This window comes from Pezoporus occidentalis, unplaced genomic scaffold (assembly GCF_034315485.1).
Source record: "Pezoporus occidentalis ecotype Australia unplaced genomic scaffold, CSIRO_AGI_Poc_V1 ctg80, whole genome shotgun sequence".
Classification (NCBI taxonomy): Eukaryota; Metazoa; Chordata; class Aves; order Psittaciformes; family Psittacidae; genus Pezoporus; species Pezoporus occidentalis.
In genome coordinates this window covers 781,163-803,889 of record NW_026916159.1, presented here as the reverse complement: position 1 = coordinate 803,889, position 22,727 = coordinate 781,163, and the positions used below count along the sequence as shown (strand labels likewise).

General features: G+C 38.8%; 1 protein-coding gene across 3 annotated transcripts; it reads left to right on the top strand.

The window, feature by feature from the left end:
• The first annotated feature begins 425 nt into the window (after positions 1-425).
• AZI2 (5-azacytidine induced 2) lies at positions 426-21,899 on the top strand. 3 transcript variants are annotated; one of them, XM_062603541.1, is made up of 8 exons: positions 426-562; positions 9,789-10,018; positions 10,864-10,989; positions 11,290-11,389; positions 13,035-13,183; positions 15,934-15,995; positions 19,227-19,342; positions 21,204-21,899. In XM_062603541.1, exons 2-8 carry the CDS (start codon positions 9,794-9,796, stop codon positions 21,590-21,592), a joined length of 1,167 nt encoding a protein of 388 aa, XP_062459525.1. In that variant the 5' UTR covers positions 426-562; positions 9,789-9,793; the 3' UTR covers positions 21,593-21,899. The 3 variants fall into 3 exon arrangements, with proteins under 3 accessions (XP_062459525.1, XP_062459528.1, XP_062459527.1); XM_062603544.1 differs by lacking the exon at positions 426-562 and adding an exon at positions 2,450-2,525; XM_062603543.1 differs by lacking the exon at positions 426-562 and adding an exon at positions 5,288-5,384.
• The last annotated feature ends 828 nt before the right edge of the window (positions 21,900-22,727 follow it).

Sequence of the window (22,727 nt, the reverse complement as noted above, 5' to 3'; positions counted from 1 at the left end):
ACATCTGAAAGGTGAGGAGAAGGGATCTTACGCCGCCGTCTCCTGGAGAGGCTGCCCGCTTGTGAAGCACCTGACGGGATGATATCCGTACCCTTACCAGGGCAGCGTGCTAGAGGCGGAAAGGCCGCCCTCCTACCAGCTCCCGCGGAGCCACCACCCTCGTGAGGCTCCCTCGGCGGGAAGCAGGCGGGCTGAGGCCACTTCGGTGCAGGAGCGGAGGGAACCGGGCTTCCCGTGGGGCCCCGCTCGGCTCCCGCCCACTGGCATGCTGGGAGTCGTAGTCCTCCCGGTGGGAGCCGCCGCTCTGCTTCCGGGAGCAGCTAGCGGCCGTTGGAAGGGGAGCGGGACCGGACGGACCGAGGCTCGGGTCACGTGGGGCACGTGTTGACTTCCTCGACAGGCGGGGGGCGGGGCTCCGGGAGCTCCCCGCGGTGGCGGAAGGTGGTTCTGTGGCCATGGGATCCCGAGGGGGCCCGGGCGGAGGCTGCGAGGGCCGGCGGTGCCTCTCCGCCGGGCTGACCGCACACCACTGACTCGCGCGGTCCGAGCGGGGCCTGGAGAGGTTTGTCCTGGCGCGGGGGATGGGCCGCGGGCGGGGCACGGGGGCTGCTGGGGACACATCGGTGGCCGCGGCCCTGCGGCCGGCCCCTCTCCCGAGGGGTGCTGGGGAGCTTCGTACCCTCTTGCCCCGTGGAATAGGAGCGGTTCCCCTGGGGACAGGGGCGGTTCTGGCCGATCTTTAGGCTCTCTTCTTAAAATAGAGGGAGCAAGTTGGTAGTAGAGTGTGATGTACGTGCCTGCCTGTGCTCTGCATGTGCAGCGTGGATAGGTTAAAGAGGGGCATCCCGTTGAAAGACGGTGAGCATGATTTAAAGGTACTGCTAGCGAGCTGGGAGTGGGCCTCAGGTAGGCAATAAAGCCAGTTAAAAACCTACACCCCATTAAGCTGAAAAACCGGTTGAGTTTTTGGAGCAGCAATTTATGTGTTAGAACAGGGGAATCTGGCAAAGGAAATGAACGAAGTAGGATTATTGGCACAAGATGTGGAAACAAATACGATGAAATACTGGAGCAGATTGGAATACAGGTGTCGCAGGCTGTGTTGGTTTGCATAGAAGTACAGGTGTAGGGAGTACAGGTGAGTGTTGATGTAGTCCTAGGTGCTAGTAATGCTTCAACTTTTCAGAATTTACAGCTTTAAATCCTGGTGTTTCACCTGGTAAGGAAGTCACTCGTCTCCTTAAATAAGCCTGCGCCCCACCAATTTGCAAGAGAGTGTGGGTTGGGCTATAAATCATTCCAGTGAGTGATTTAGGAGCTTTTGCATTTCTTGGGGAATCCTTTAGGTTCCTTGCTGCCCTGCACTGTGTGTATGCAGTAACATTGGCATGCTGGAAGCCAGGTCTGGGAGAAGCAGAGTGAGGGGCGGATTATTGTCGTAACATATTGTTTGCACTGGGTGCCAGAGGTTAGGTGCTCTTCTGACACAAGGGTTTTCTCAGGTTACAGTTCAGAAAAGTATAAAGTGAGCATTGGCAGAATACTGGTTATGTTTTACAATGAATATTAAATAGTGAAAAGGCCTTTAATACAGCAAAGGGGATGAACATTTTTTTGCAGCAAAAATGAGTAATAGAGGTAATTTTATGATTGCCTAAATTTCAGCAAATATTCTGATTTGGTTTTCAGTAGGTCTCTTTTTATATATGGCAGTATAAAGGTGGGGAGGGTGTGAAAAGTACCAGATCAAGTACACGAACAGACTGTATTTAGTATAGTCAGGGTGCAGAAATAGAATAATTGCATCTCACAGTGTTGAAAAAAACAGTACATGAAGTTGCAAATCCAGTAATATTTGTGATATCACTAGATACCTTGAATTGAGGATTGTGATTTATATGACTGGAAAATGTTAAGTGTGGGATGTCTACTTATGAAAGTTACCCTGAAAAAAGTGCAGACCTGTCTCTGCATATGTTATCAGTGTCTGACTTCTAAAGAAGAGATTTTGAAGGAAATAAGTGAAAAGGTAGAAGGGAGTGGGATAAAATGCAGTGTGGACGTACTTTTTGATACATGTGTTAATTCTTTCACAGGTATTTTCTGAACAGAGGAAGTCTAGATGGGCAATATTCAGTAAAACAGTTGCAGTGGCAGTGAGTTTGAGTTTGTTAAAATGGCGATGATGGGATTAATACGAGAGTTGGGGTAGTAACTAGCTTGGTGTAAGTCAATGGTGGGTTCTGCTGAGGGGAACTTACAGAGATTCTGTATGTTTGTGATTTATTCACAATCAGCTTTGCAGTCACTCTTATATTTTCATGATATGTTTATACTTTAATTGCATTAACTGTTATTTACATGATTATATAATATTTTTATGTGGAGTTCTTGGTGTGTAAAATCATAAATGCTTCCAAAATTTGACAGGTCATCTGGGAAGAAGTTTGAGAAGGGAAGTGAGGCATAAGTAACTTGGACACTCAGTCATCCACTTAGACTAGAACTTGTGTTCAAATGTCCAGGTTTGTCTGAAATAATGAGATGTAGACCTGAATTGTAGAATAGCCTAGGTTAGGAAGGACCTGGAAAGATCATCTGGTCCAGTCTTTTGTGGGAAAGGGAGCCTAGATGAGATTATCTAGCACCCTGTACAGTTGTGTGTTGAAAACATCCAGATGTTCTGGCAGGATGACCAAGGGCCATCAGTGTGAATCACTTTAACTTGCCTTTTAAGAGCTGTAGTAATATCTTATCACCAAACTTGTGAGCTTATTGAAAATTAATCTGACAGTTGGATTCAATGGGAGGAAATTTATGACTGAGGTAAGATCTACTGTTTGTTTTACAAAAGGAGATTTAAAAATAACCCAACCCAAACTCCCTTTAGTTTCTGTAAATGGCAGTTCTTTACAAACATTTTGAAATGGGAAGGAATTCACACCAAAAAAGTGTCTATTAAAATAATATTCAGTGTTAGCACATATGAGAACATATGGGGTTTTCAGCAACCTTTGAATATATTTACATTTGGTGCTAGAAAAGTTTAACAGCCAGGAGCCGTCTTGCTCCTACTTGTGTTTCTTTGCAATATTGCTTCTAGTTAGTTTCGAGATTACATTTAGTAGTTTAATAATCAGGATTGTATGGTGCTGAGAGGGCAATATTTGACTCCAATTCTTCTGTTCTAACACCCCCCACCCCCCCCCGCCCTTCCTTTCCTTTTCTGGTAGTTATGCGGGAAACTGGTTGTTGTGACGGCATCCACAGACAGGCAGATGGACTACATTATGTTGAGGATGCGTAGGGCTTGCAGATTAGCAGCGAAGGTACTAGAGTATGAAACTGTTCAGATAAAGTAAAATTTATTAAGCACTGTTGTCATAAAATGTATTTCTCGTGAGAGTAGATTATTTATTGTAAAAAGCTTGAGATTGAAAAATTGCCCATTATACCCAAATAGGTTTTGTTTGGCTCCTCTGGCTTACTCAGATTTCACAATACAAAGCAGAAGGTACTCACTGTAGTTCATCTGAGCTGAGAGGTAGTTACTTCACTTCCTGGAGGCAGCAAAATCTGTGCAGTTTGGAGGTGTGATTTTAGCTGATGTGTTGATGTGTTTCTGAAAGATTATCAGGTATGGTGAAGCTGCAGGGATGTGCCCTTATATGCATGAACTTTCAGGGAGTGCTTTGGAGCTGTGGACTTTGTCCATAGGGAAGAATAAGAAGTGGCCAAAGCTAGCAGCTACTGAAATGTGCATGTGCTGGTTTGTTGTTTTTTTTTGCTCTAGTAATGGAGCAAATATCTGTAAAAAGCCATGTTTCTCTCTTAGAACAGACTGTTCACAACTGGAATCAAAGAAACTGAGATTTCTGAGGGAGAGATGCGAAAAGATAGACTGGAAGACTTGCCTGGTTTATGTGTCGTATACTCCATACACTATGGAGTTTTGGATGCTGGCTGCAGGAACTCTTATTTTTTGTTGCTGTGCTGGAGTGTCTTACAAAAGTAAAGCTTGTACAAAACTTTTACAAAAGTAAAACTTCTGAAATGAAGGTGAGGGCTTCAATGCACTCATTCAGGATTCCTGTGGTTCAAAAGAATTTCTTGAACTTAATGTTTAAGTTTTATCTCTACATGCGTATATACAATCTTCTATGTAAGGCAGTGTAAACAGTACAGAAATTATACTCTTGTTATTAGTATTGGAGATTGTTCATGATACCACCATGAAGTCAAACCCCTTAAATCTGGAAGGTAAACAAAGTAAAATGGTTCATTCTCAGTAGCCTTAGTAAAAACCAGGAAAATACTGTGTTGAAATTATTTGCATTTTTCATTTGGAAATATTTTGAAAACCGTTCTAGTCTCTTTCAAGTCAAAAGGTGGGAAAATGGGGATCTGCTCAATACTGGGAAAAATTTAATGTAATCCTGCTTTTACTATTTCTCCTCCTGATCTGAGAATAGGATTAGCATTTCAAACTACAGGAATCTGTTTGTGCAGTGGGTCTGATTGCTGTTAGAGCCTCTGCATCCTGTGTTCCTCTTATATACAATGTGTTTTATATTTAAGTACCACCCATGGTGTTAATGACTAATATTTGTAAAGCTCTGTGAAGAGAAAGTCTCTATGTCTATTTTCCCATTAGTAAGAAATGGGAAAACATTCTTATTCTCAAGGTATTTAATACATTAAATCAAAGCTGATCTGTAACCTACATTAATCATTGATGAGCAATGAAAGTGGTTTCTGCAAACACTTCTGTAGTATGTTAAAGAAAATGTGATACTATATCTTCAAACTAATGCTTATAAACAGTGGAGATAATTACTCCTGTCAGAACTTAATGCTATATCCTGTCAACAGCATATTTGCTTGTTTGTATTTTTCTCTTCAAAAGCATAAATTATTTAATGCAAACACTAATACTGATACTAATTTAATGATCTTATTTTTAGAAGATTAAAGTCCTTTTAAATAGGCTCTTGCATATGCAGAGCAGTCTAATAAAAACTACAGATGTAACATGTTCCTTTGTCACAGGGAGAAGTTAGGGAGACCTTTTTGGGGATGGAATGTGTAATAAGTGGAATTGCAAATCTTGCTTTCAGTAGACCAAGGTGGACATCAGTTGTATTAATAGACATTAGCTTGTCTGTATACTACTTTTAACATTTTAGTGGGAAATCTTTCACTGATTATTCTTGTACAGAATCTCATGAATTTCATTATTTCATTAATTACAACTCCAGAGTGATCAAATTTCAGTGCTTCAGAGTAACAGCTCAGGGGCATTTGCAGCAGTGCATGAGTGTGGTTTTGAACGGGAGTAGCTAAACAAAATAAAGCACGGACAGAATCGTCTGTGCTTGGGCTCGGTGAGCCATCCTGCCAGTCCTTCTGGGACTGCCGGATTTGAGGAGTTGTAACTTTTGGAATAATCTATTCATGTGTGTGTCAGAAAGCATTTCTTGAGTTGTTGCTTACAGTTCATATTTATTAAATGATGTAATTTAATACTGGAGAAACTAAATTTGAATTCCTGCCCTTAAAGAGCAAAATCTAAGGCTACAGTTGCAGTCAGGGATTTCTTACGGATGTAGCCCTATTTTGTAAGGCTTTGTCTTCTAAGGGTATCTGTTTATTGCTTTAATATAATGAGAGAGCTTCTTGTGGAGAAAGTATTTGTGAGCATGCTTTCTGGTTTTGGTTTTTTCTTTTTCCTGACAACAAAACAAAGAGCTGGGTGATCTGTGCATTTCACTATGACCTTTATAGAACTGCTGATCTTAAACTGTTTAATGGCCAGGTTTTATTCTTGTATGAGCTTATATCTTTTATTGGCCTTTTAATACTGGCTTAGCAGGTACAGGAAAAGTAACTTTGTGTTATTCTTTTTCTTCATAAATAGTTCAGAAAGTCTTTTGCAGCATAAACTGTTTGGGTCTTGTTTGTTTTTTAGGTTGTGTTGATATAGTATATGTCAACATAATATATATACTTAGGTGTATTTATCAAAGATGCTATGATTTACCTGATGTGACTGTTTCCTCATGCTCATCTAATCTATACTGCAGTTAGTGGTGCATATAACTTACTTTTGAGTCATTGTGCGCCTATCCAGCACAGAAGTCGGAGTTCTTTTTGTCTTAGGAAATGTTTTATAGTTCTGTAGACTGAGATTGGAAACTTCTTGAAATATGCAATAAAAGGAATATTCAGTAAGCACAAGCAGCAGAATGATGTTTACTAGTAGAGTTCACTGTTGAAGTTTTACCAACTCATACCTGAGATTTGTTAAATGGATTTTTTCTGTAGTTATTTTCCTCTTCTATAAATTTGTTAAAATTTTGCAGAGTTTTGGGGTTTGGTGTGGCTTTTTTGGTTGTTTGTTTTGTTTTTTGTTTTAACTGTGTGGGTTTGTAGAATAACTTATGGCAAAGATGGGGAGCTATTTGGAATAAAATATGTGAAAACTTTTCAGATTGACTGACAACAGTGTCAGGAAATCTCTTAGAAATCATAGTGGCTTGCTTATTTTGTAAAGAAAATGTACTTTTGGTTTCACAAGTAATGCTCTTTTGCAAAAGTAGAAATGTCCTTTAGGAGGTAGTGGTAAATCTCAAATTTTGCTTGCTTACTGTCTATGCTATAGCTTTCTGAGGTGATTTTTTGCTAACCTTAGTCATGTAAATATTCTATTATTATACTTCTTTCATGTGATGCTCTAAAATTCTGAATAAATTAGTACTCAGTGGCATTTCAATTTCAATTTAAATTGATTAGGAAGTGATGTCTGTCTGATGTCTCAGTTTTGTTTCTGTGTTGTTGGGCAGGATGACAGTGGTGATTTGAATTGTGTTTCTTGTAAAGCTGAAACGATTGCAGTTTTTGTGGTTGTGGCACTGTAATATGGTGTATGGGTATCATTTTTTTCCCCTTTTTGATGGGCTGTTGAGCTTCCACTACAGACAAGCATGTTTCATTACTTTTTTTATTTCTTTTTAATAATTTGAGAGTTTAAAAATAGCATGATTCCTTCTGAATAACTCGCTGCATTTTGAAAAATGTGTGTTACAAGCCCCTTTGATTATGTGAAATTATATTCTTATCTTCTAAATAACATCCAGTGTTGGTTTAGAGAGCAGCAACAGAAAACCAGAGCTGAGTAATCCTGTAAACTGAGTTCTTTAAAGTAAAAAAAAAAGCTATTGTAACTAGCCCTCTTGGTAGGTGCAGGTTAAGTGTGTACCAGAATTAATAGTACTTGTGTATGCTGCATCTTACCGTGAAAGGCCTTGGAAGCTTATAAAGGTGGTAAGGTTTAGTCAGCAAAATACAGAACAAATATGGTCTTGTCTGCTGGTGTTGTCTCCTGTTTTCCCTTATTGCCATCTCCTGGTGGAACCGGTGTGTGCAAGAAATAGGGAATGCATGATGCTGAAGTTTAGGAGCTATAGGGAAGTGTGGGGATGAAGATGTATTTTATGTACAAGGTCACACAATCTGCAGCTTTCTTCTAGAGATAATGATAAGCTGTGACACTTCTTTAATGACATTTGGGTCTAGTTCAGAGAAAAGGAGATGTGTTGCCTTGAGAAAGCAAGCTCTTGGAATTTGATGAGATGGGTGACAACTCATAGGGCCCTTGGTACAACGTGGGAGGAAAAGCTGTTATGCTCATCTTAGAAGACAAAATCGGCAATTCTTTCAGTTAGTTAATGCTGTTTGGATGATGTGGTGCTTTTGGTCAAGGTCACCTTGTTCATGGAGCAGTGATATTCTTGCACTGAAAAGGAAACAAACCTTTTTTACTGAAGTATGAGGCAGAGCAACAGGCAAGGGAAGCGTAGGCTACCTCCTGTTTTGTTAGAATACATCAGTGTACAAGGCATCTGTTTGCCTTCTGAAGACAACCATTAAAAGGACTTCAGGTTTGGTTTGTAGTTTTTTCTTGTCTCTTTTCACTGTTGCAACTCCACTGCCATCTGTTTAGTATAAACGAGCTGTCGTTTTTTTTTCTCAAGTTGTCTTAACTGGCTTGGAGCAAATGGAGACAAATGTGGTAACCACACCATTGTTCACCTATAGCTGTACTACAGCTCTTCATAGTGCTGCAGCCCATGTGGCTTTTCCAGTGCTAGCACAGTGAGGGAAGTTTGACCACATGGATAAGCTCCAGGGTAGTTGATCCCTTTACCTCTTAGTATTGCTAAACAAATGACTGTCTAGTTTGAATTTAAATAACAAATACACAGTAGAGGTAGCAGTTGTGTTTGTGGGGTTGCAGTCCTACTGGTGCCTGTCTTTCCTGTGAAGTTGTGATCAGGGCAATTTCTTGTTGAAATAACTCTTTCCTACAATACAAACTGTCTTCATAGAATCACAGAATAGTTCGGGTTGGAAAGGACCTTAAGGTCATCTAGTTTCAACCCCCCTGCTGTGGCCAGGGGTGCCTCCCACTGCACCCCAAGGCGCTGTCTAACCCGGCCTTGAACACAGCCAGGGATGGAGCAAGCATTCACCACTTCTCTGGGCCAACCCATTCCAGTGCCTCACCACCCTTACAGTAAAGAACTTCTTCCTTATATCTAACCTGAACTTCCTGTTTAAGTCTAAACCCATTACCCCTTGTCCTATTGCTACAGTCCCTGATGAAGAGTCCCTCTCCAACACTATACTAATTCCATTCATTACAGAATTTCTGTTGGTTCATCAGGAACCTAAGGATTTTTTCAATGTGAAAAAATGAAAATCTGCTTTTGCTAAAAGTAGCATCAGCAGTTTGTTTAAGGAGGGAGGGAAATATTATCAGCTACTGTATAGCATTGGTTAGTATTGCATATAAATGACCCTAAGTAAAAATGAGCTGTGTCTTTTTTAGTTTGATTGGTTTGGGGTTTTTTGGGATGGCTTGTTTTTAAATCAACCCCCTGTACTTGTTCCTGATAACTAGTAACATTAAGGAAGATGCTGTTGGGGGTTTTCCCTTAAGACCTGGAGTTCAGGAAAGTATATGGAGTTTTTTAAAGATGCTCTTTCCTTTTTGAATGTTTTGCTGTGCTTAAATGACAAGAGTTGTAACAGAAACTCAGTCTAATGGTTAATTTACATTTGTCAGTCAGGTGGATTTGCCTAGTATTTTAGAGTAATACTTTTCTTATGGTCAGATTATTGTCAGTTTTCTCCATGCAGTCAAGAATTACTGCCTCAACATGCCTCAGGCATGTTCAGCAGGATATTTTCTACTGTGACCAAGTAAAGAATAGCTACACATGCAGCCTCCTTGAGGGCTAATGCAAATATACCTTAAGATTCCATTTTGAAGCTTGGGAAAAGTATAAATACTTGCATTCAAGAATGAAGGAAATCTGGCACTTGTGCTCAGGAACCACAGTACTTAGTTTCTTGCAACTACGATCTCTTTTACTGCTCAGTGCTGGCTTGCAAAAACTCTAATAAGATATTCCTTTGGAGCTCAAGTGTTTGGTACCAGCCAAATTGTAGGATGGTGTTAAATGTTAATAAATGTGAATTTGGGGGTTCATAAATCTGATACTCAAAATATTTTTATGAAGTAACAGTGAAAGATGCTGCTTTTCTAACCAGTGTATTTTCACTGTATAAGAAGTTTCAGGAATTTTCTTCAAGATTAAGTTATTTCCTAATTCTTCAGTGGTGTCACAGACAGAAACACCCTGCAGTATTATTTGGAAGCTTTTTAGACTTAGGGCTCTTGATGGATTTGTCTCTGAAAATTTTGCACTCTGTCTTTCTAATAGCTGTCATGGAGGAGTTGGTGGAGGATGACATCTGTATTTTGAACCATGAAAAAGCAGACAACACTCATAAGAGAGATGGGGAGATTCCTGTTTCATCTTACAGCGGAGACGAGTCTGTTGCCTCACACTTTGCACTTGTCACTGCATATGAAGATATCAAGAAACGACTTAAGGAGACAGAGAAGGAGAACTCCTCCTTAAAAAGAAGAGTGAGAGTTCTAGAAGAGAAGGTAAGAAAAAAGTCTGTTTACCAGCTTCTGCTAGCAACTGCTGGGTTTTTTTTGTTCCTGGCTGGAGCAGATGGTTAAGTACTTAAAGTATGTACTTTTTCCAAGTTAAGTCCTGGTAAATTGTTTCATTTGCTTGATTGGAACATAGTTTGTTCCTTTGGTACTCTAGTTACATCATGCTGGGACTTTTGGTTCTTACTGGGCATGTCTGTGATGCAGTGCAGAAGTGCCCTGCAAAGACAATAGCTTTGATTTGGAAAGACACGTAGGGTGCATTGTGTTGTTACTGTATTTCATCTACCTCTTTATGATGTTTATAGAGGTGCCAAGTATACAAATTGTCAGAATCCTGGAACTTGCCTATTGAAAGAATTTCTTGGGTTCAACTTGCTGAAATGATAAGGAAAAATTGGTTGTTAAGAATGGTGCTGATGTGGAAGTTAACAGTTACTTGTAAAATAGTTCAGCTTTGGTTTTTCTCACATAAATAATCTGAAAAAATCTTTGCTTAAGTTATGAGTCACTAAAAAAATCTTCAGTATCCTCTGAATTTTCTGTATGTGGTGTCCTAGTATGCTCAAAACTCTTCTTCCAAAAGGCAGTTTGTATATGTCTAGAAAAATGGGATTTAGGGATTGTCAGTGTGACTTCTGATGGTTTTTAAATACAGCAGTGACCTAGTGAGCATTAAGTATGGTTAGAGACTGCAGAATTTGTAGACAGCCTATGTTGCATTATTGTGCTAAAAATTAAAATGTTCTTAGCTTAAAGTTGCAGGCTGTGCTCTTGCAGTTCTCAGTATAACATACAAAACTACTTGCTTCTCATGTCTGTTAAACTTCTAGCTGCTTGGTTCCCGACTGGAAGAGGAATGCAGTTCAGTTGGACGTGAACAAGTAAATAAGGCATACCAAGCCTATCGAGAGGCCTGCATTGACAGAGATAATCTGAAAAGCAAGCTGGATAAAATGGTACACCTGTTTAAGGAGTGGCATGCATGCATGATATAAAAGTACTGCAGAGTTAATAGATTTTACCGTAGAATTAATATTATTTGCTGAAAGTCTGTGCTGTTTGTTTTATCACTCCTTTAGGTTTTTAAAGTACATGACTGTACTTTACGTAGGGATAACAGTTGTAAGTATCTCAATTTTATTGCTGGGCTAGGTTAATGCTAAACACTCCAAAGAATATTTTTTTTCTTAAAAAGTTGAATTGTCAGGATAGAAAAACGCTTCACAAATGGTTTTGTCCCTTCTCCCTGAAAACAGGTGAAAGAATGTTCAGAATCCTTGAAAACCTTGAATGAACAGTTGCAGTCTAAAGAAGTAGAGCTGTTACAGCTAAGAACTGAAGTGGAAACTCAACAAGGTATGCGTTCGGTTACTTCATCTCAATCTATACTGACTAGTCTTAATGGTGATGTTACGATCTTGGGGCATGAAGAGGTTTCACCTATATAGTGGCTTAGGTAAGAGAGGCGTATATTGCAGTGAGGTACTCGAGAACACGTGTGTTTGTTCTAGTAAACGGTGACATGCATGTTAGATTATCATAGGCAAGGAGCTCCACAGTGAAGATCTGAGGCTGTTCTGTTCTTCTGTTATTTGAGAAATATACACAACCTGACAGTTCATAGGCTAGTGTGTACACCTCTGGGTCCCACCACCCTTTCCTCAGAGTGGGGCAGGAGCATACTTGTTCAAGTATCAAACTCCATTCAGTCAGTACCATTTCCTCTGGTACCTGCAGATGATCTGCTATATTGCTTTGTCCCACTGTTAAGATGTGACAGATAAAAGTGGCTGTTGTATAGCAGTAGCTGCAGTGAACCACAGTTACTTAAAGGGCTGGTAAATGAGGAAGGGTAGAAAGATGGTGGTTGTAGTGAGCCTGGTGGAAAGAAGGAGGAACAATGTGCCTTTGCAATTCCAAAAGCCTGTATCCAGCTTCTGTTACTCCTGTTGCAGGGTGCTGTGTAGATGATAGGGATGTAAAATAAAACACTATGGAAGAAAACAAAATCCGTATTAATATAGTTCAAGAAAGGAGAACAAGAAAGACATCTATATAGAGATATGGGCTGTACTTAAGATTCTGTACAAATGTAGTCATTTGAAAGGCACTTGTAAGTATTCTGTGCTTGAATTGGATTTCTTTCCAAGAGGACCTCAAGCATGTAATGCACTGTTTCAATTGCACAAGTTTTTAAATCTTGAAGAACAAACCGTGTGTAGTAGTAGTAGTAGTGTCATTGATGACGACTTCACTGTTTAAGGAAGTGAGAAGTGCAGAGTTTATAAAGAGAGGCCTTATTCCTAAGTGGGCTCCAAGTACCTTGTTAGAAAAAAAATCAGTGAAGTTTAAGCTTGTTTAAACTGTTAAATCTGGGACCATGTAGTTGAAGACTCAGGGATTTTCTTCTTGTCATGTGCTTCCTTTTCTCACCATCTAATGCCCTACTACTGCTTTGATGCTAGGATAGTCTTAGGTCTCTTCTTACAAGTGAACATGTGAATTTCTTCTGTCTAATAAGACATATGTAACTTCTAGGCTTTACCCTTTTGTTTTGGCTTATCTTTAGTTGCTGTCTTCGGAACTTCTTAATACTAAACTTGCAGAAAACTTACAGTAAATTATGTTACAATATAAATCTGAAGAGAAATAGGCTTTTGTTTTCAAAGCATGTAAGAAGTATGTGAATTGGTGTCTATATCGTGTGCTTGCCTTTAATGGATTTTTGTATTTCTAGTGCCTTTTTATGATGTTACTTCCTTTTTCTTTATGTAAAGTCTCCAGTGCATTCCTGTAAAGTAGGGCTTCATACTTTAAACTCAGAAAATAGACCACTTCTCTGCCGACAACTTTACCAGTTGCCCTGTTGGACAGACTGCAATTTCTTCAGAACGTACAGTATGATGTTTTTGTAGGGCAGGGGCTGGTTGGTTGCTACATGGTGAGTTACATTCCTTGAACTGAGCCTGAAATCTGATTGTCTTGTTTGTCTTCTTTACAGTGATGAAAAATCTGAATTGTACTCAGTCCAACTGGGAAATAGAGAAGCTGAACAGTGACCTGAAAGTGCATAGTCTGGAACAGGATCTAGAAAAACTCAAGCAAGAGTACAACAGTCTCAGAAAGGAGTTGCAAAAATCCAATCAGAAGGTACCTTTTTTTTTAAGGAATTTTTGTATTAGTAGATTATTTTAAATCTCATGCTCAAGCAAAATAAAGGGAGAAAAAAGGATATATCTGAGTGAAAGGTAAACATCTTAGTAAAATTAACCTTAAATATCCTCATAGGCTGTCTTGTTTCTTGGAAGCAGTAACAGGCTGCCCAGGGAAGTGGTCATGGCACCAGGTCTGTCAGGATTTAGGGAGTGTCTGGACAATGCTCTTAATCATTAGGTTTAGATAGTCCTGCAACGAGCAAGGAGTTGAACTCAATGACCCTTATGGGTCCCTTCCAACTCAAAATACCCTTTAATTCTACATTGGTGAGATTTGCCAGCCATTCCCATGTAACAACAGAAAATAAAGCTTTATGATTTCTTGTAAGCAGCTGTTCACATCAAAGTTATTCTGTGTTAGCATTTGTCTTGGGCTGGACTACTCAGAAAGTCTGGGCAAAACCAGACAACAGAATCGACACCGTGCTTATATTAAAAGATGTCGTGAAGTTTGTTTAAGCAGCTGTAGCACTTATTTTTAGAGTAGTAGCCTGAACCTTGTCAGGAAAGTACCATTTCTGGTGCACTTCCCTGCCTTTTTGAGAGACTCTTTGTGTAATGCAGATGTTATTAGGATCTCAAAAGTAGAATTAAGATAGCTTACCAGTAATAAAATGTATTAAGTTAAAGTCTGCTGCATGCTTACCGCTTCACATCTTACTTTGATGAAAGATGCAGTGACAGTCTTTAGAAGTCTGCAGTCACACTGAAGTTACACAATAAATTTGAAAGATGTAACTGTTACGGTTTGAAGTGGCAGGCTTCAAAAAACATTCCTTTTGGTCGTTATACAATCACGATTTTCTAATCTTGATTCACACAGTGTTTGAGTGAGTCAATTTTCAGGGTATGTAAGACTCACAGATAGAATCCATCATTCGTGGCCATTATCTGCCTGCAAACAGGATTTGTTTTAATTTCAGAATGTTTCTTTGGCACGTTTTCTTTTGGGCACATTTACATTATTACAGAAATGTACTTCTGAATCACTGCTGCCTCCTGTGCCTTGCATCACAGAGTAGTCTAGAATATGGGAACTCTATCACTTTAGGATGAGACTAAGATGCACCTGGGCTTTCAGGGATCCGACTAGACCTAGCCTCAAGTCCTTCTCCCCTGCTTCCCTAGCAGCATATACAGTTGTGTTGTTGGGGTATCAGCACTGGATGCATCTGCACTGATGTGCTGCTGTGAAGCCACTCTCCTAGCTTATGTGGACAGGTTTATGTGCATCGATTGATTGCCTAATGCAAGGTTTATTCTGTGTTTTTTCCACTAGGAGGAGATAAAGCACATTACGAGAAAGGCATGCGAGGTGTTCTGTGAATTTCTATAACAGTTAGGTTTATTTTCATTTGTATCTAGACTTCTTTTAGGTGTTTTCAATAACTTGTAAATTCCGAAGGCATACTATAACTTGTATGCGGTTCTGGGGTCTTCAATAGCTCTATAGACTAGAGTAACAGCTATATAAGTAATCAAAGATTGCTTTGTGGGAGTGAATGTATCTGGAAAGAACAGACTAACATAGCTGTTGTAAGGAATACTAGACTTGATGCTGTTTAAATAATGCTTATGCCAGCAGCTTTTGTTACAAAGAACAAATATAAGGAGTAGCTTCTGCCCCCCAGCCTTTTTTTTTTTTTTTTTTAAATACCATTTCTTTTTGATCCTGGTAACTCTTTAATATAGGAAATAGAAAAGTATATTGTGCCTTTTTTAACTATGAAATTGAATCATGGCTGGTGGTTGAGAAAGGCTTCAGGATGGGGAAAAACTGTCAGGTGCAATACAGGGATATGTGATCCATGGGAATGACAAGTCAGCATTGTTTCAAACCCAGCTCATATTTTCATTACTACTGGCTTTAATTGCATCAGTTAGCATTTTCAGATATTTTCTACCTTAGGCAAGTATATTTCCTGTTGTTAAATATTCAGGTTTTGCGTTAACAGTTGATGCAGTGTGTATATTGTATTGACAAGTTGCTTGAAATGCATATAGGCTATCATGAAATCACAGTAAGAAGTGACATAACAGCTTTGGCTGAATGGAACAAGTAACAGGAAGGGAGAATGAAAAGGGATATGAATGGGAAGTTATCACAGGTGAGGGTCTACAGAAACATGACTAACAAAGCGAGCCCAATATTTGATCTATTAAACTGTCCTGTTAACTTCAGTGAGGCTGCTTGTATGCACCATTTTAAAGCAGCTTTTCAGACTCAAGGGATAAATTATGTTGTGTCATAAAAGTAACTTGTAGAAGCAAATCTATACTGAAACAGTTTGGTTTAATTTAATGATTAAATTAATGGACAGGGAAAGAACAAGAAAAGATTGATCACTCTCTTTTTTTTAATAGAAGTCAAAAGCCTTTCTCAGTTCTTGCTCTTCAAAGAATTACAAATTCCAAGAGCTCAGCTGTTTAAAAAGTAGAGTGAATATGGTTGAGTATGGTGAGTACAGTGGCTGTGCAACACTTCTATTTAAGTAGGTAGTTTTAAGCATTTTTAAGCTGAATTCTTAGTAGAAGTCTTGATGTCTGTTTTGAAAACCACTGCAATGAAGTCTACTTTGAATTTCAGTATCAGCAAACTTGTTGTTTCACTGCAGTGTTTGCTAATAGAAGATCTAAAATCATATATTCATTCTGTCTCTGTCTTCCCCGCACTCTGTTATACAGGACCAGGCCCAAAGTGAAAGTCCATTAAATGGAGACATCCTTCGAAGGCAAGACATCCAAAGGTATGAAAATCAAGTGGCTTTCATGTTTTAGTTTACTGAGGGACAGTTATTTGAATAGATAAATATTCTTGCAGCCTGTTCAAATGTGTTACTTCAAATTACATAATGTAATGTCAAGTCTAGGCATACTGATTTAGCAAGATCACTGTAAATTTCTTATGTTCGGCTGATGATGATGATGATAAGAAAACATTTACAACTTCAGCTTGTACAGAAATGAAAGTTAAATTATCTTGGATTTAAACCCCAGCCTTTTAATAACTAGTTGCCTTGAGGAGGTGGTACATAAGCTTCCAAGTCTCATCCCAGCTGTAAAATATCTTCATTCTGCATATGGGGCGGTTTCTGTGTTTGTGTAGGTGATGGCTTCAAATCTTACTCAGGAGTTGGAAAGTACAGTCTTAACTTAGTGCAGTGCAATATTTCTACTACAAGACATATATTGAGCAGCTATTATGTGGTCTATGCAAAAAGAAATAGCAATTTCCAGAAAAATTCTAAAATACTAGAAAGCATTTGTTCTCATTTTGCAGTCATTCAAGTAATAATTGTGCTTAAGATATGAACTCCTGTATTATCTTTTCTTGAGTATGTGTGCCGTATTAAAAGTAGGTATACCCTTTTTTTTGGATGCAAAAGAACAATTCCTGGATGCACAAAAGTTCCCAGATATTCTGTCCTGCAGAAATTAAATACTGACTGCATGTCCTACACCCAGCTATGCCTGTTTGTGTACTTACACGAGTTTCCACAAGAGGGAAGAGTAGTCCTTCATAATGACAGATTGTTCAGCGCAATACCGTGTTGCTTACTTAGGTATTGGATTGGAAAGGAAATAAGTCGCTGACAAGAGAACAGTAGAGATATTTCTTTACATATGTTTTCTGGTGTAATGATGATAATATTGTATCCACTATAGCCAAATTACACTTTCACATTTCACCTTGAGTGGATAGCGAGCTCGCAAACGCGGTTTCTGCTGCAGCTTCATAGACAGTCTTACACGCCTAGAAAAAGGTGTTACCTCAAAGTATAGAAATTACCTCTTTGATCTTCCAGAGCAGATTTATTCCACAAAGTGACATTCAGGTGGCAACCATCTGAATTAGCATACGTACAGTATGCTTATTGTAATAAGACATAAATAGTGATTGTCTAATGTGTACTGAACGTGTAAGCACATCCAAAATCTGTGGGAAAATACTTGAAAAAGTTCCTATGCAAGACATTTCCTGCTGTTCGTGGGACATGGAGGCATTTGCAGTTAGTTAACTTTCAAAGATTTCACATTTGTTAGCAGCCTGCAAATCTGACTTTACATTCTTGGTTTGCAAATCTACTTTGCCATAGATGGGCTGTTATATTCCAGGTTTATACTGTATGTTAGAAGGCAGTACAGGATACACTTCCAGGCATGTGGAATCTTTGGTTTTCAGTTGCAAATTCCTGGAAAATTAGGCTTTGCAATGGCGTTCTACATCAGTGTCCATAAAACCAATTAAAATGGTATGTGTGATTTAAGTGGAATTCTGGTACCTGCATCCCTTCGCAAGATGCCTTTAAAAGCATTAAAGACACGTTACAAAACTTAACTAGCACTTTCCTTCTGGTTGGTGGCAGATGCTGAGCTGTGCTTCCATTTAACGCTTCTGTATTAAATATCAGACTGGTTTTGATGTAACTGAAGTTTGTTTGATCTTATTTTGGAGACCAAACCACATGAATAAATGAAGCAGGATAGCCACATCAACTTAATTGAAACATTGTCTCATGTATTCTGTTGTAAAAAAGCCACAGGTTTAGCTGAACTTCTGGAAGTATCAGTTCTGAAAATTTTAACTTTGTCTATCAGAATTGCTGATTCCTGTCAGTTTCCTCTGTTCTTTAACAGAGCTCTTGAATCTGAGTGTTTGCATTCCGGGGAAGTACATCAGTGCATAGAAGAAAGTTTAATTTCTTCGGTTTAAGAGAACTCGTCTAGTGTTTACTTGCAGAAAAGAATCATAGCTGTTTCTCAGACTGCTTTTGAACACATCCGGGTCTGATCAATCTCATGCAGGAGTGATCCTAGATTGCTATTTTAGAGGGACAGAAATCTGTATATATGCATGTTTGAAAATAAAGTTGATATATGGCCTGAAATAGTTCTTAAGTCATCTCAACACGAGCTTGAGATCGTGAACTGTTTTCAAATAAATGTCTTTTAGGTGACTATAGTGAGGAAGAAAGAAATACTCTGAAAGCTCTCACTCATGATACTTGTCCTCAATAAAGGTGTTTTGATAGAATGTTAAGCATTAAAAAAAAAATCATTCATTTCATGTTTAAGTAACTGCATCCTTATGTCTTTGAACACTAAGTTAATTATTAGTCAAAATAAATGTGGTGTTTGGTGAGCCTTTGCTTGAAGTTTTACCAAGAAGCATATGGTGATGGCTCTTTGATTATTTATTTATTTTTTGTTTCATTCATGATTTCTTTTTACCAGCTATTAATCTGAAACTTCAGTGTTGGAATAGTGCTGCTAAATATGTTTCTCACATTATGGTGCTTATCGGAGAATGAATTGGGTCCTTATTTTTCATACTGTCTGCCAGGGCAGTGTATTAATATAAATTAGAGGACTCGAATCTGAAACAGATGTTCTGTATTTTAGTTTGGTCTGTGTATGGGTGCTCAGTTTGGATCTTGGGTATCTTGTCTGAATTCACTGAACAAAGTGAGTGGTGTAAAGTCCCAAATAATGATTTTGATTCAATACTTACAACTGTGATCAATTAACATTCCTAGGAACATATGATGGCATGTGCAGTCATTTATCAGAAGCCATTCAGAGTTAGTACTCTGCCTTGGTTGTAGGCTAGTGTCCATTTAAATGTATTTTTTTTAAAGTGTTCCTTTGAGATTAATTATCGTCTGATAAACTAGTAGCTTCCAATAGTGCAGTTGGCAAATCTGCATCATATTTGGGAACTGGAAATTATGATTACAATCTAGTATGTTAATACATTATATACTGTAATATGCAACAGTCATCCCTCCATTTATGATGATCATCAGTACTGCTCAGTTAACTTTGAATTATGGTACTCTAGCAAAATCTGTAGTGTATGTCTGGCAAAATCATTAACAGCTAATGCTGGATAAGCATTATTAACATGCTGTTAATAGGCATGAGGGCATTTTAGAGGTGGCAGTTACTTAACTTCTTACAAATGTTTGTTTTGAAAGCTTGCAACAAGCATATTGGGAACTGAAGAGAGAAATGTCCAATTTGCGCCTAGTGGCTGATGTGCAAGCTGAGGTCCTACGAACACTGAAAACAAACCCAGCAGCGACCAAGAAAGGCAAGTCAGTGTTTGCAGTCACAGACCTTACAGAGCATTGATTCAGGCTGTACCATTTTGAAAAGAAACCAGCTATCATATCTTATCAGACTCTGATCAATTGAAGTTGATAAGCTAGACTGTATTATAGTTCCAGCCTACCCATTTTCTGCTTTTGCTTCTGTCTCATACTGGTCAGCTTCACACATAAAGGTGTTGCTGATGTGTTTTTTCTTCAGTACTGTATTCTGTTCCCCTTGTGGCTTTTTTCTCAGTCAAGTGTTGCTTATGTGCACAAGGCTGAGGTGTTAAGTTTACTTGTATTTGACCTTTTACCGCAACTACTTCATATTAAGGTGGAAAAAATCTTTTTGCAGTCTTATTTTCCTAGTATAGTATATATAAAGTATTAATTTTAAAACCAGGCTTTAATAGACTGAAATTCCCTTATGGTTGGCCATTTATTTATGTTGGTGTTCACAAAAGCTCCCTTTTCTAGCAAAATGCTATGAAAAATGACATTTTCTAGTGTCAAAATACTGAGGCTACAAACCTGCCTTATTTCTGCTGCTACGTTGCAAATAATTAAGGGGAAAATAATTTCCACATAAAGTATGTATAATCACTGTAAGCAGCTCATCAGATGGTTCTTCTGTTTCATGCCTATGTTTCTCTCAAGCCAAATACTTTATGAGAGAGTGTTCTTACTATGGTGTGGCCAGACTCTCAGTCTCGCTGTTTATTGCAGTGTTTGTTTCCTTTGTTTTATGCTCACTGCAGAAAGATGGTGAACTTGGTTACAGTATGTTACTGACAGTCTCCGATGCCCCTGTCCATTGCAAGATCAAGACATTTTGTTTCTAACCAGCTTTGACTAGGTGAGGTAATGATGGGATTCACCTCCAGGTGAATCACTGCCTTTGTGGCCAGCAGTGACTCATGATCACTCCCTGGTACTTGGCTGATAAACTATCAGCACATTTTATAGACTCGTATTGTCCCCAGGTGAGTGTGTGTCCCTGCAGTTCCAAGACACATTTGTCAAATAACTTCAGCAGAGAAACTGGGAACTGGATGAGGTTTTAATCCTTAAGCCTGTCAAGGTTTGATGTGATCATACAATGTCTTTCTGTCTTTATTTTTAATTGGGAGTTGTCTGTCTTGCTACTGCCAAGTACTGATTTCTCTCTTGTCCTGCTTGGTCAACAGTCTGATTTTCTGCAGTTGTTAATGCAGTTACGTCCACAGTTATAAAAGGCATTATTGATCAATTGGGAAACAGCAGAGTTTGGCTTTTTGCTCTGTAGGCTTTCTTTGTGATTTTTCACAAGTATGTAAGAGTGGGCAGGTCTGGCACAAATGAAAACAGGATTTAGTTTTTCTGTTTACCTTGCTCATCAGCCACACTTAATGAATGCAGTGCAGACATATCTGTGCCTATAGAAAAATCTTGGCTTATGCAAAATATGGGTAGAATTAAGTCCACTTCCTGTATCTGTGGTACTATCTATTTTACCATACACAAATAGTTGCTACTGTTAGAGGTGCATTAAGTCTGCAGAGCAAATGTATGAATTGCTGTGTGTGTGATGTTAACAGTACAATTAACATGCAGATTCTGCTTAGCTGTCATTTATGTATGGAGGCATTTTCAACAAATGTACCTCTGCCATTTCTTACATTTTCAATCCATTTTCAGTGAATTTCATTTTTCTTGAACTTCTAAAGAAAGGGTTGTGCTTTAAGTAGTTACTGAATACGGTCTGAAAATATATAGCTTGAAAACCCTGACATCTCTGCTGTACTGCAGCACATTTGGAGAGGATGAAAAATGCATTAGATAATGTCATTTTAAAATACTATTTTATCTTTTTCTGTTCAGCTGCCTCTACTGCACCAGTGCAATGTGTTGACTTGAACATTTCAAAGCTGAATTTGACATCTGGGGTGGTCTGTAAAAAACTCTTCCTGAATGATCAAGTACTCTGCAATGCTGTATCTCCCCCTCTGCCAAGAGATGGACAAATCCCACCTGAAAAGGTGATTCTACAAGCATGGACAGATGAGAGCCCCATTCCAATGGATGGCAAGACGTTTCAGGAACACCATTCGTATGGAAAAAGCTCTCTGGAAGATAATTCCTGGGTATTCCCAAGTCCTCCAAAGCCTAATGAGAATGTGTTTTGGGAAATGAAAAATAGATCAACTTTGCTAAACTGTCCAGCAAATTACCTTGATCAGTGTAATCAAAACTGTCTGCACAAGAGTTAAAGAAGTTTTAGAATGAACCAAGGCATTTTTAGAATGGTTGTGAATAGGCACCTTAACACTTGAACTTTTAAAGGGGGGAAACAAACTGCCTGAAATGGTGTTTATTTTTAGTTCTAGTTCTGAAACAGAAAGCCTTGTCTTCCTCTGCTGTAAATCAGGAACAAGTTCCTTGAAGTTAAAGCTGTGCTGGCATAATGTAAATAGAAAGAGAATGAGCGTGGGGCTTGGATAATCTTGTACTGCAAATGACACATATTTGCAAAAGATGACGCTGAGAAGTGAGTTCTTGGAATAAAACAGAATAATCTAGTTCTGTACTTGTTTGCTATTTGTATGTCACCAAGAAAATATCTGGTATCCTGTGTTAATCTTGTGGCAGCTCTGAGCTGATTTTTTGACAGTGGTTTTATTTTCCAGAGTAAGATATGAGAATTGGATTTTCTCTCCCTCCTTCCTTTCAGTTCACTTCCTGTTTTCTCTGGTTTAGAAATGCATTTTTGTGTAATTTTTAACCAAGAAAGGTGAGATTTTCTTCTTCACATCTTGATTTTATATCAGTGACAAGATTAAAACCACTCCTAGGCTGTTCTGTTTAGACTGTACCATTTGGGGCTTTATTGTGAATTACAAAGGATTGTAGGTAGCACTGCTGCACACTGACTCCTGCTTTTCATCCCATGTCCCTTCATTTGGGCTGTAGGAATTCTGCACACCAGGTGCCTGCCACAGAACCACCTTGTTCGTGGTGCAGTCATCCTTATTGTGCCTCCTTTACACAGCGCCAGAACCAGGACTTTGTGTGGTGGTGAAGGCTACTAACTTGTTTTTTATTAAAGAAACAAAGCCTTAATTTAAGTAGGTGTTGCAGTGTTGTTCAAATACACAGTAAGTATCTTTGTGGTATCATCTTTAGTATGCCACTGAGAACTAGAGTTACATGAATTGAAACTGCCTACTTAGACATTATGGGTGTCTAAATACTGATGTTCTTTTTCTCCTCCTGAGGCCAAGAGCTATTGTTAGGCAAATAGAATTTATGCCTTTTTTTAAAAAAGAAACCTGTTCTGCTTCATATCTGGCTTATTACAGCATGGTGAAGTGAAATGTCCTGACCGCTCAATGCGTTTGTATTAGA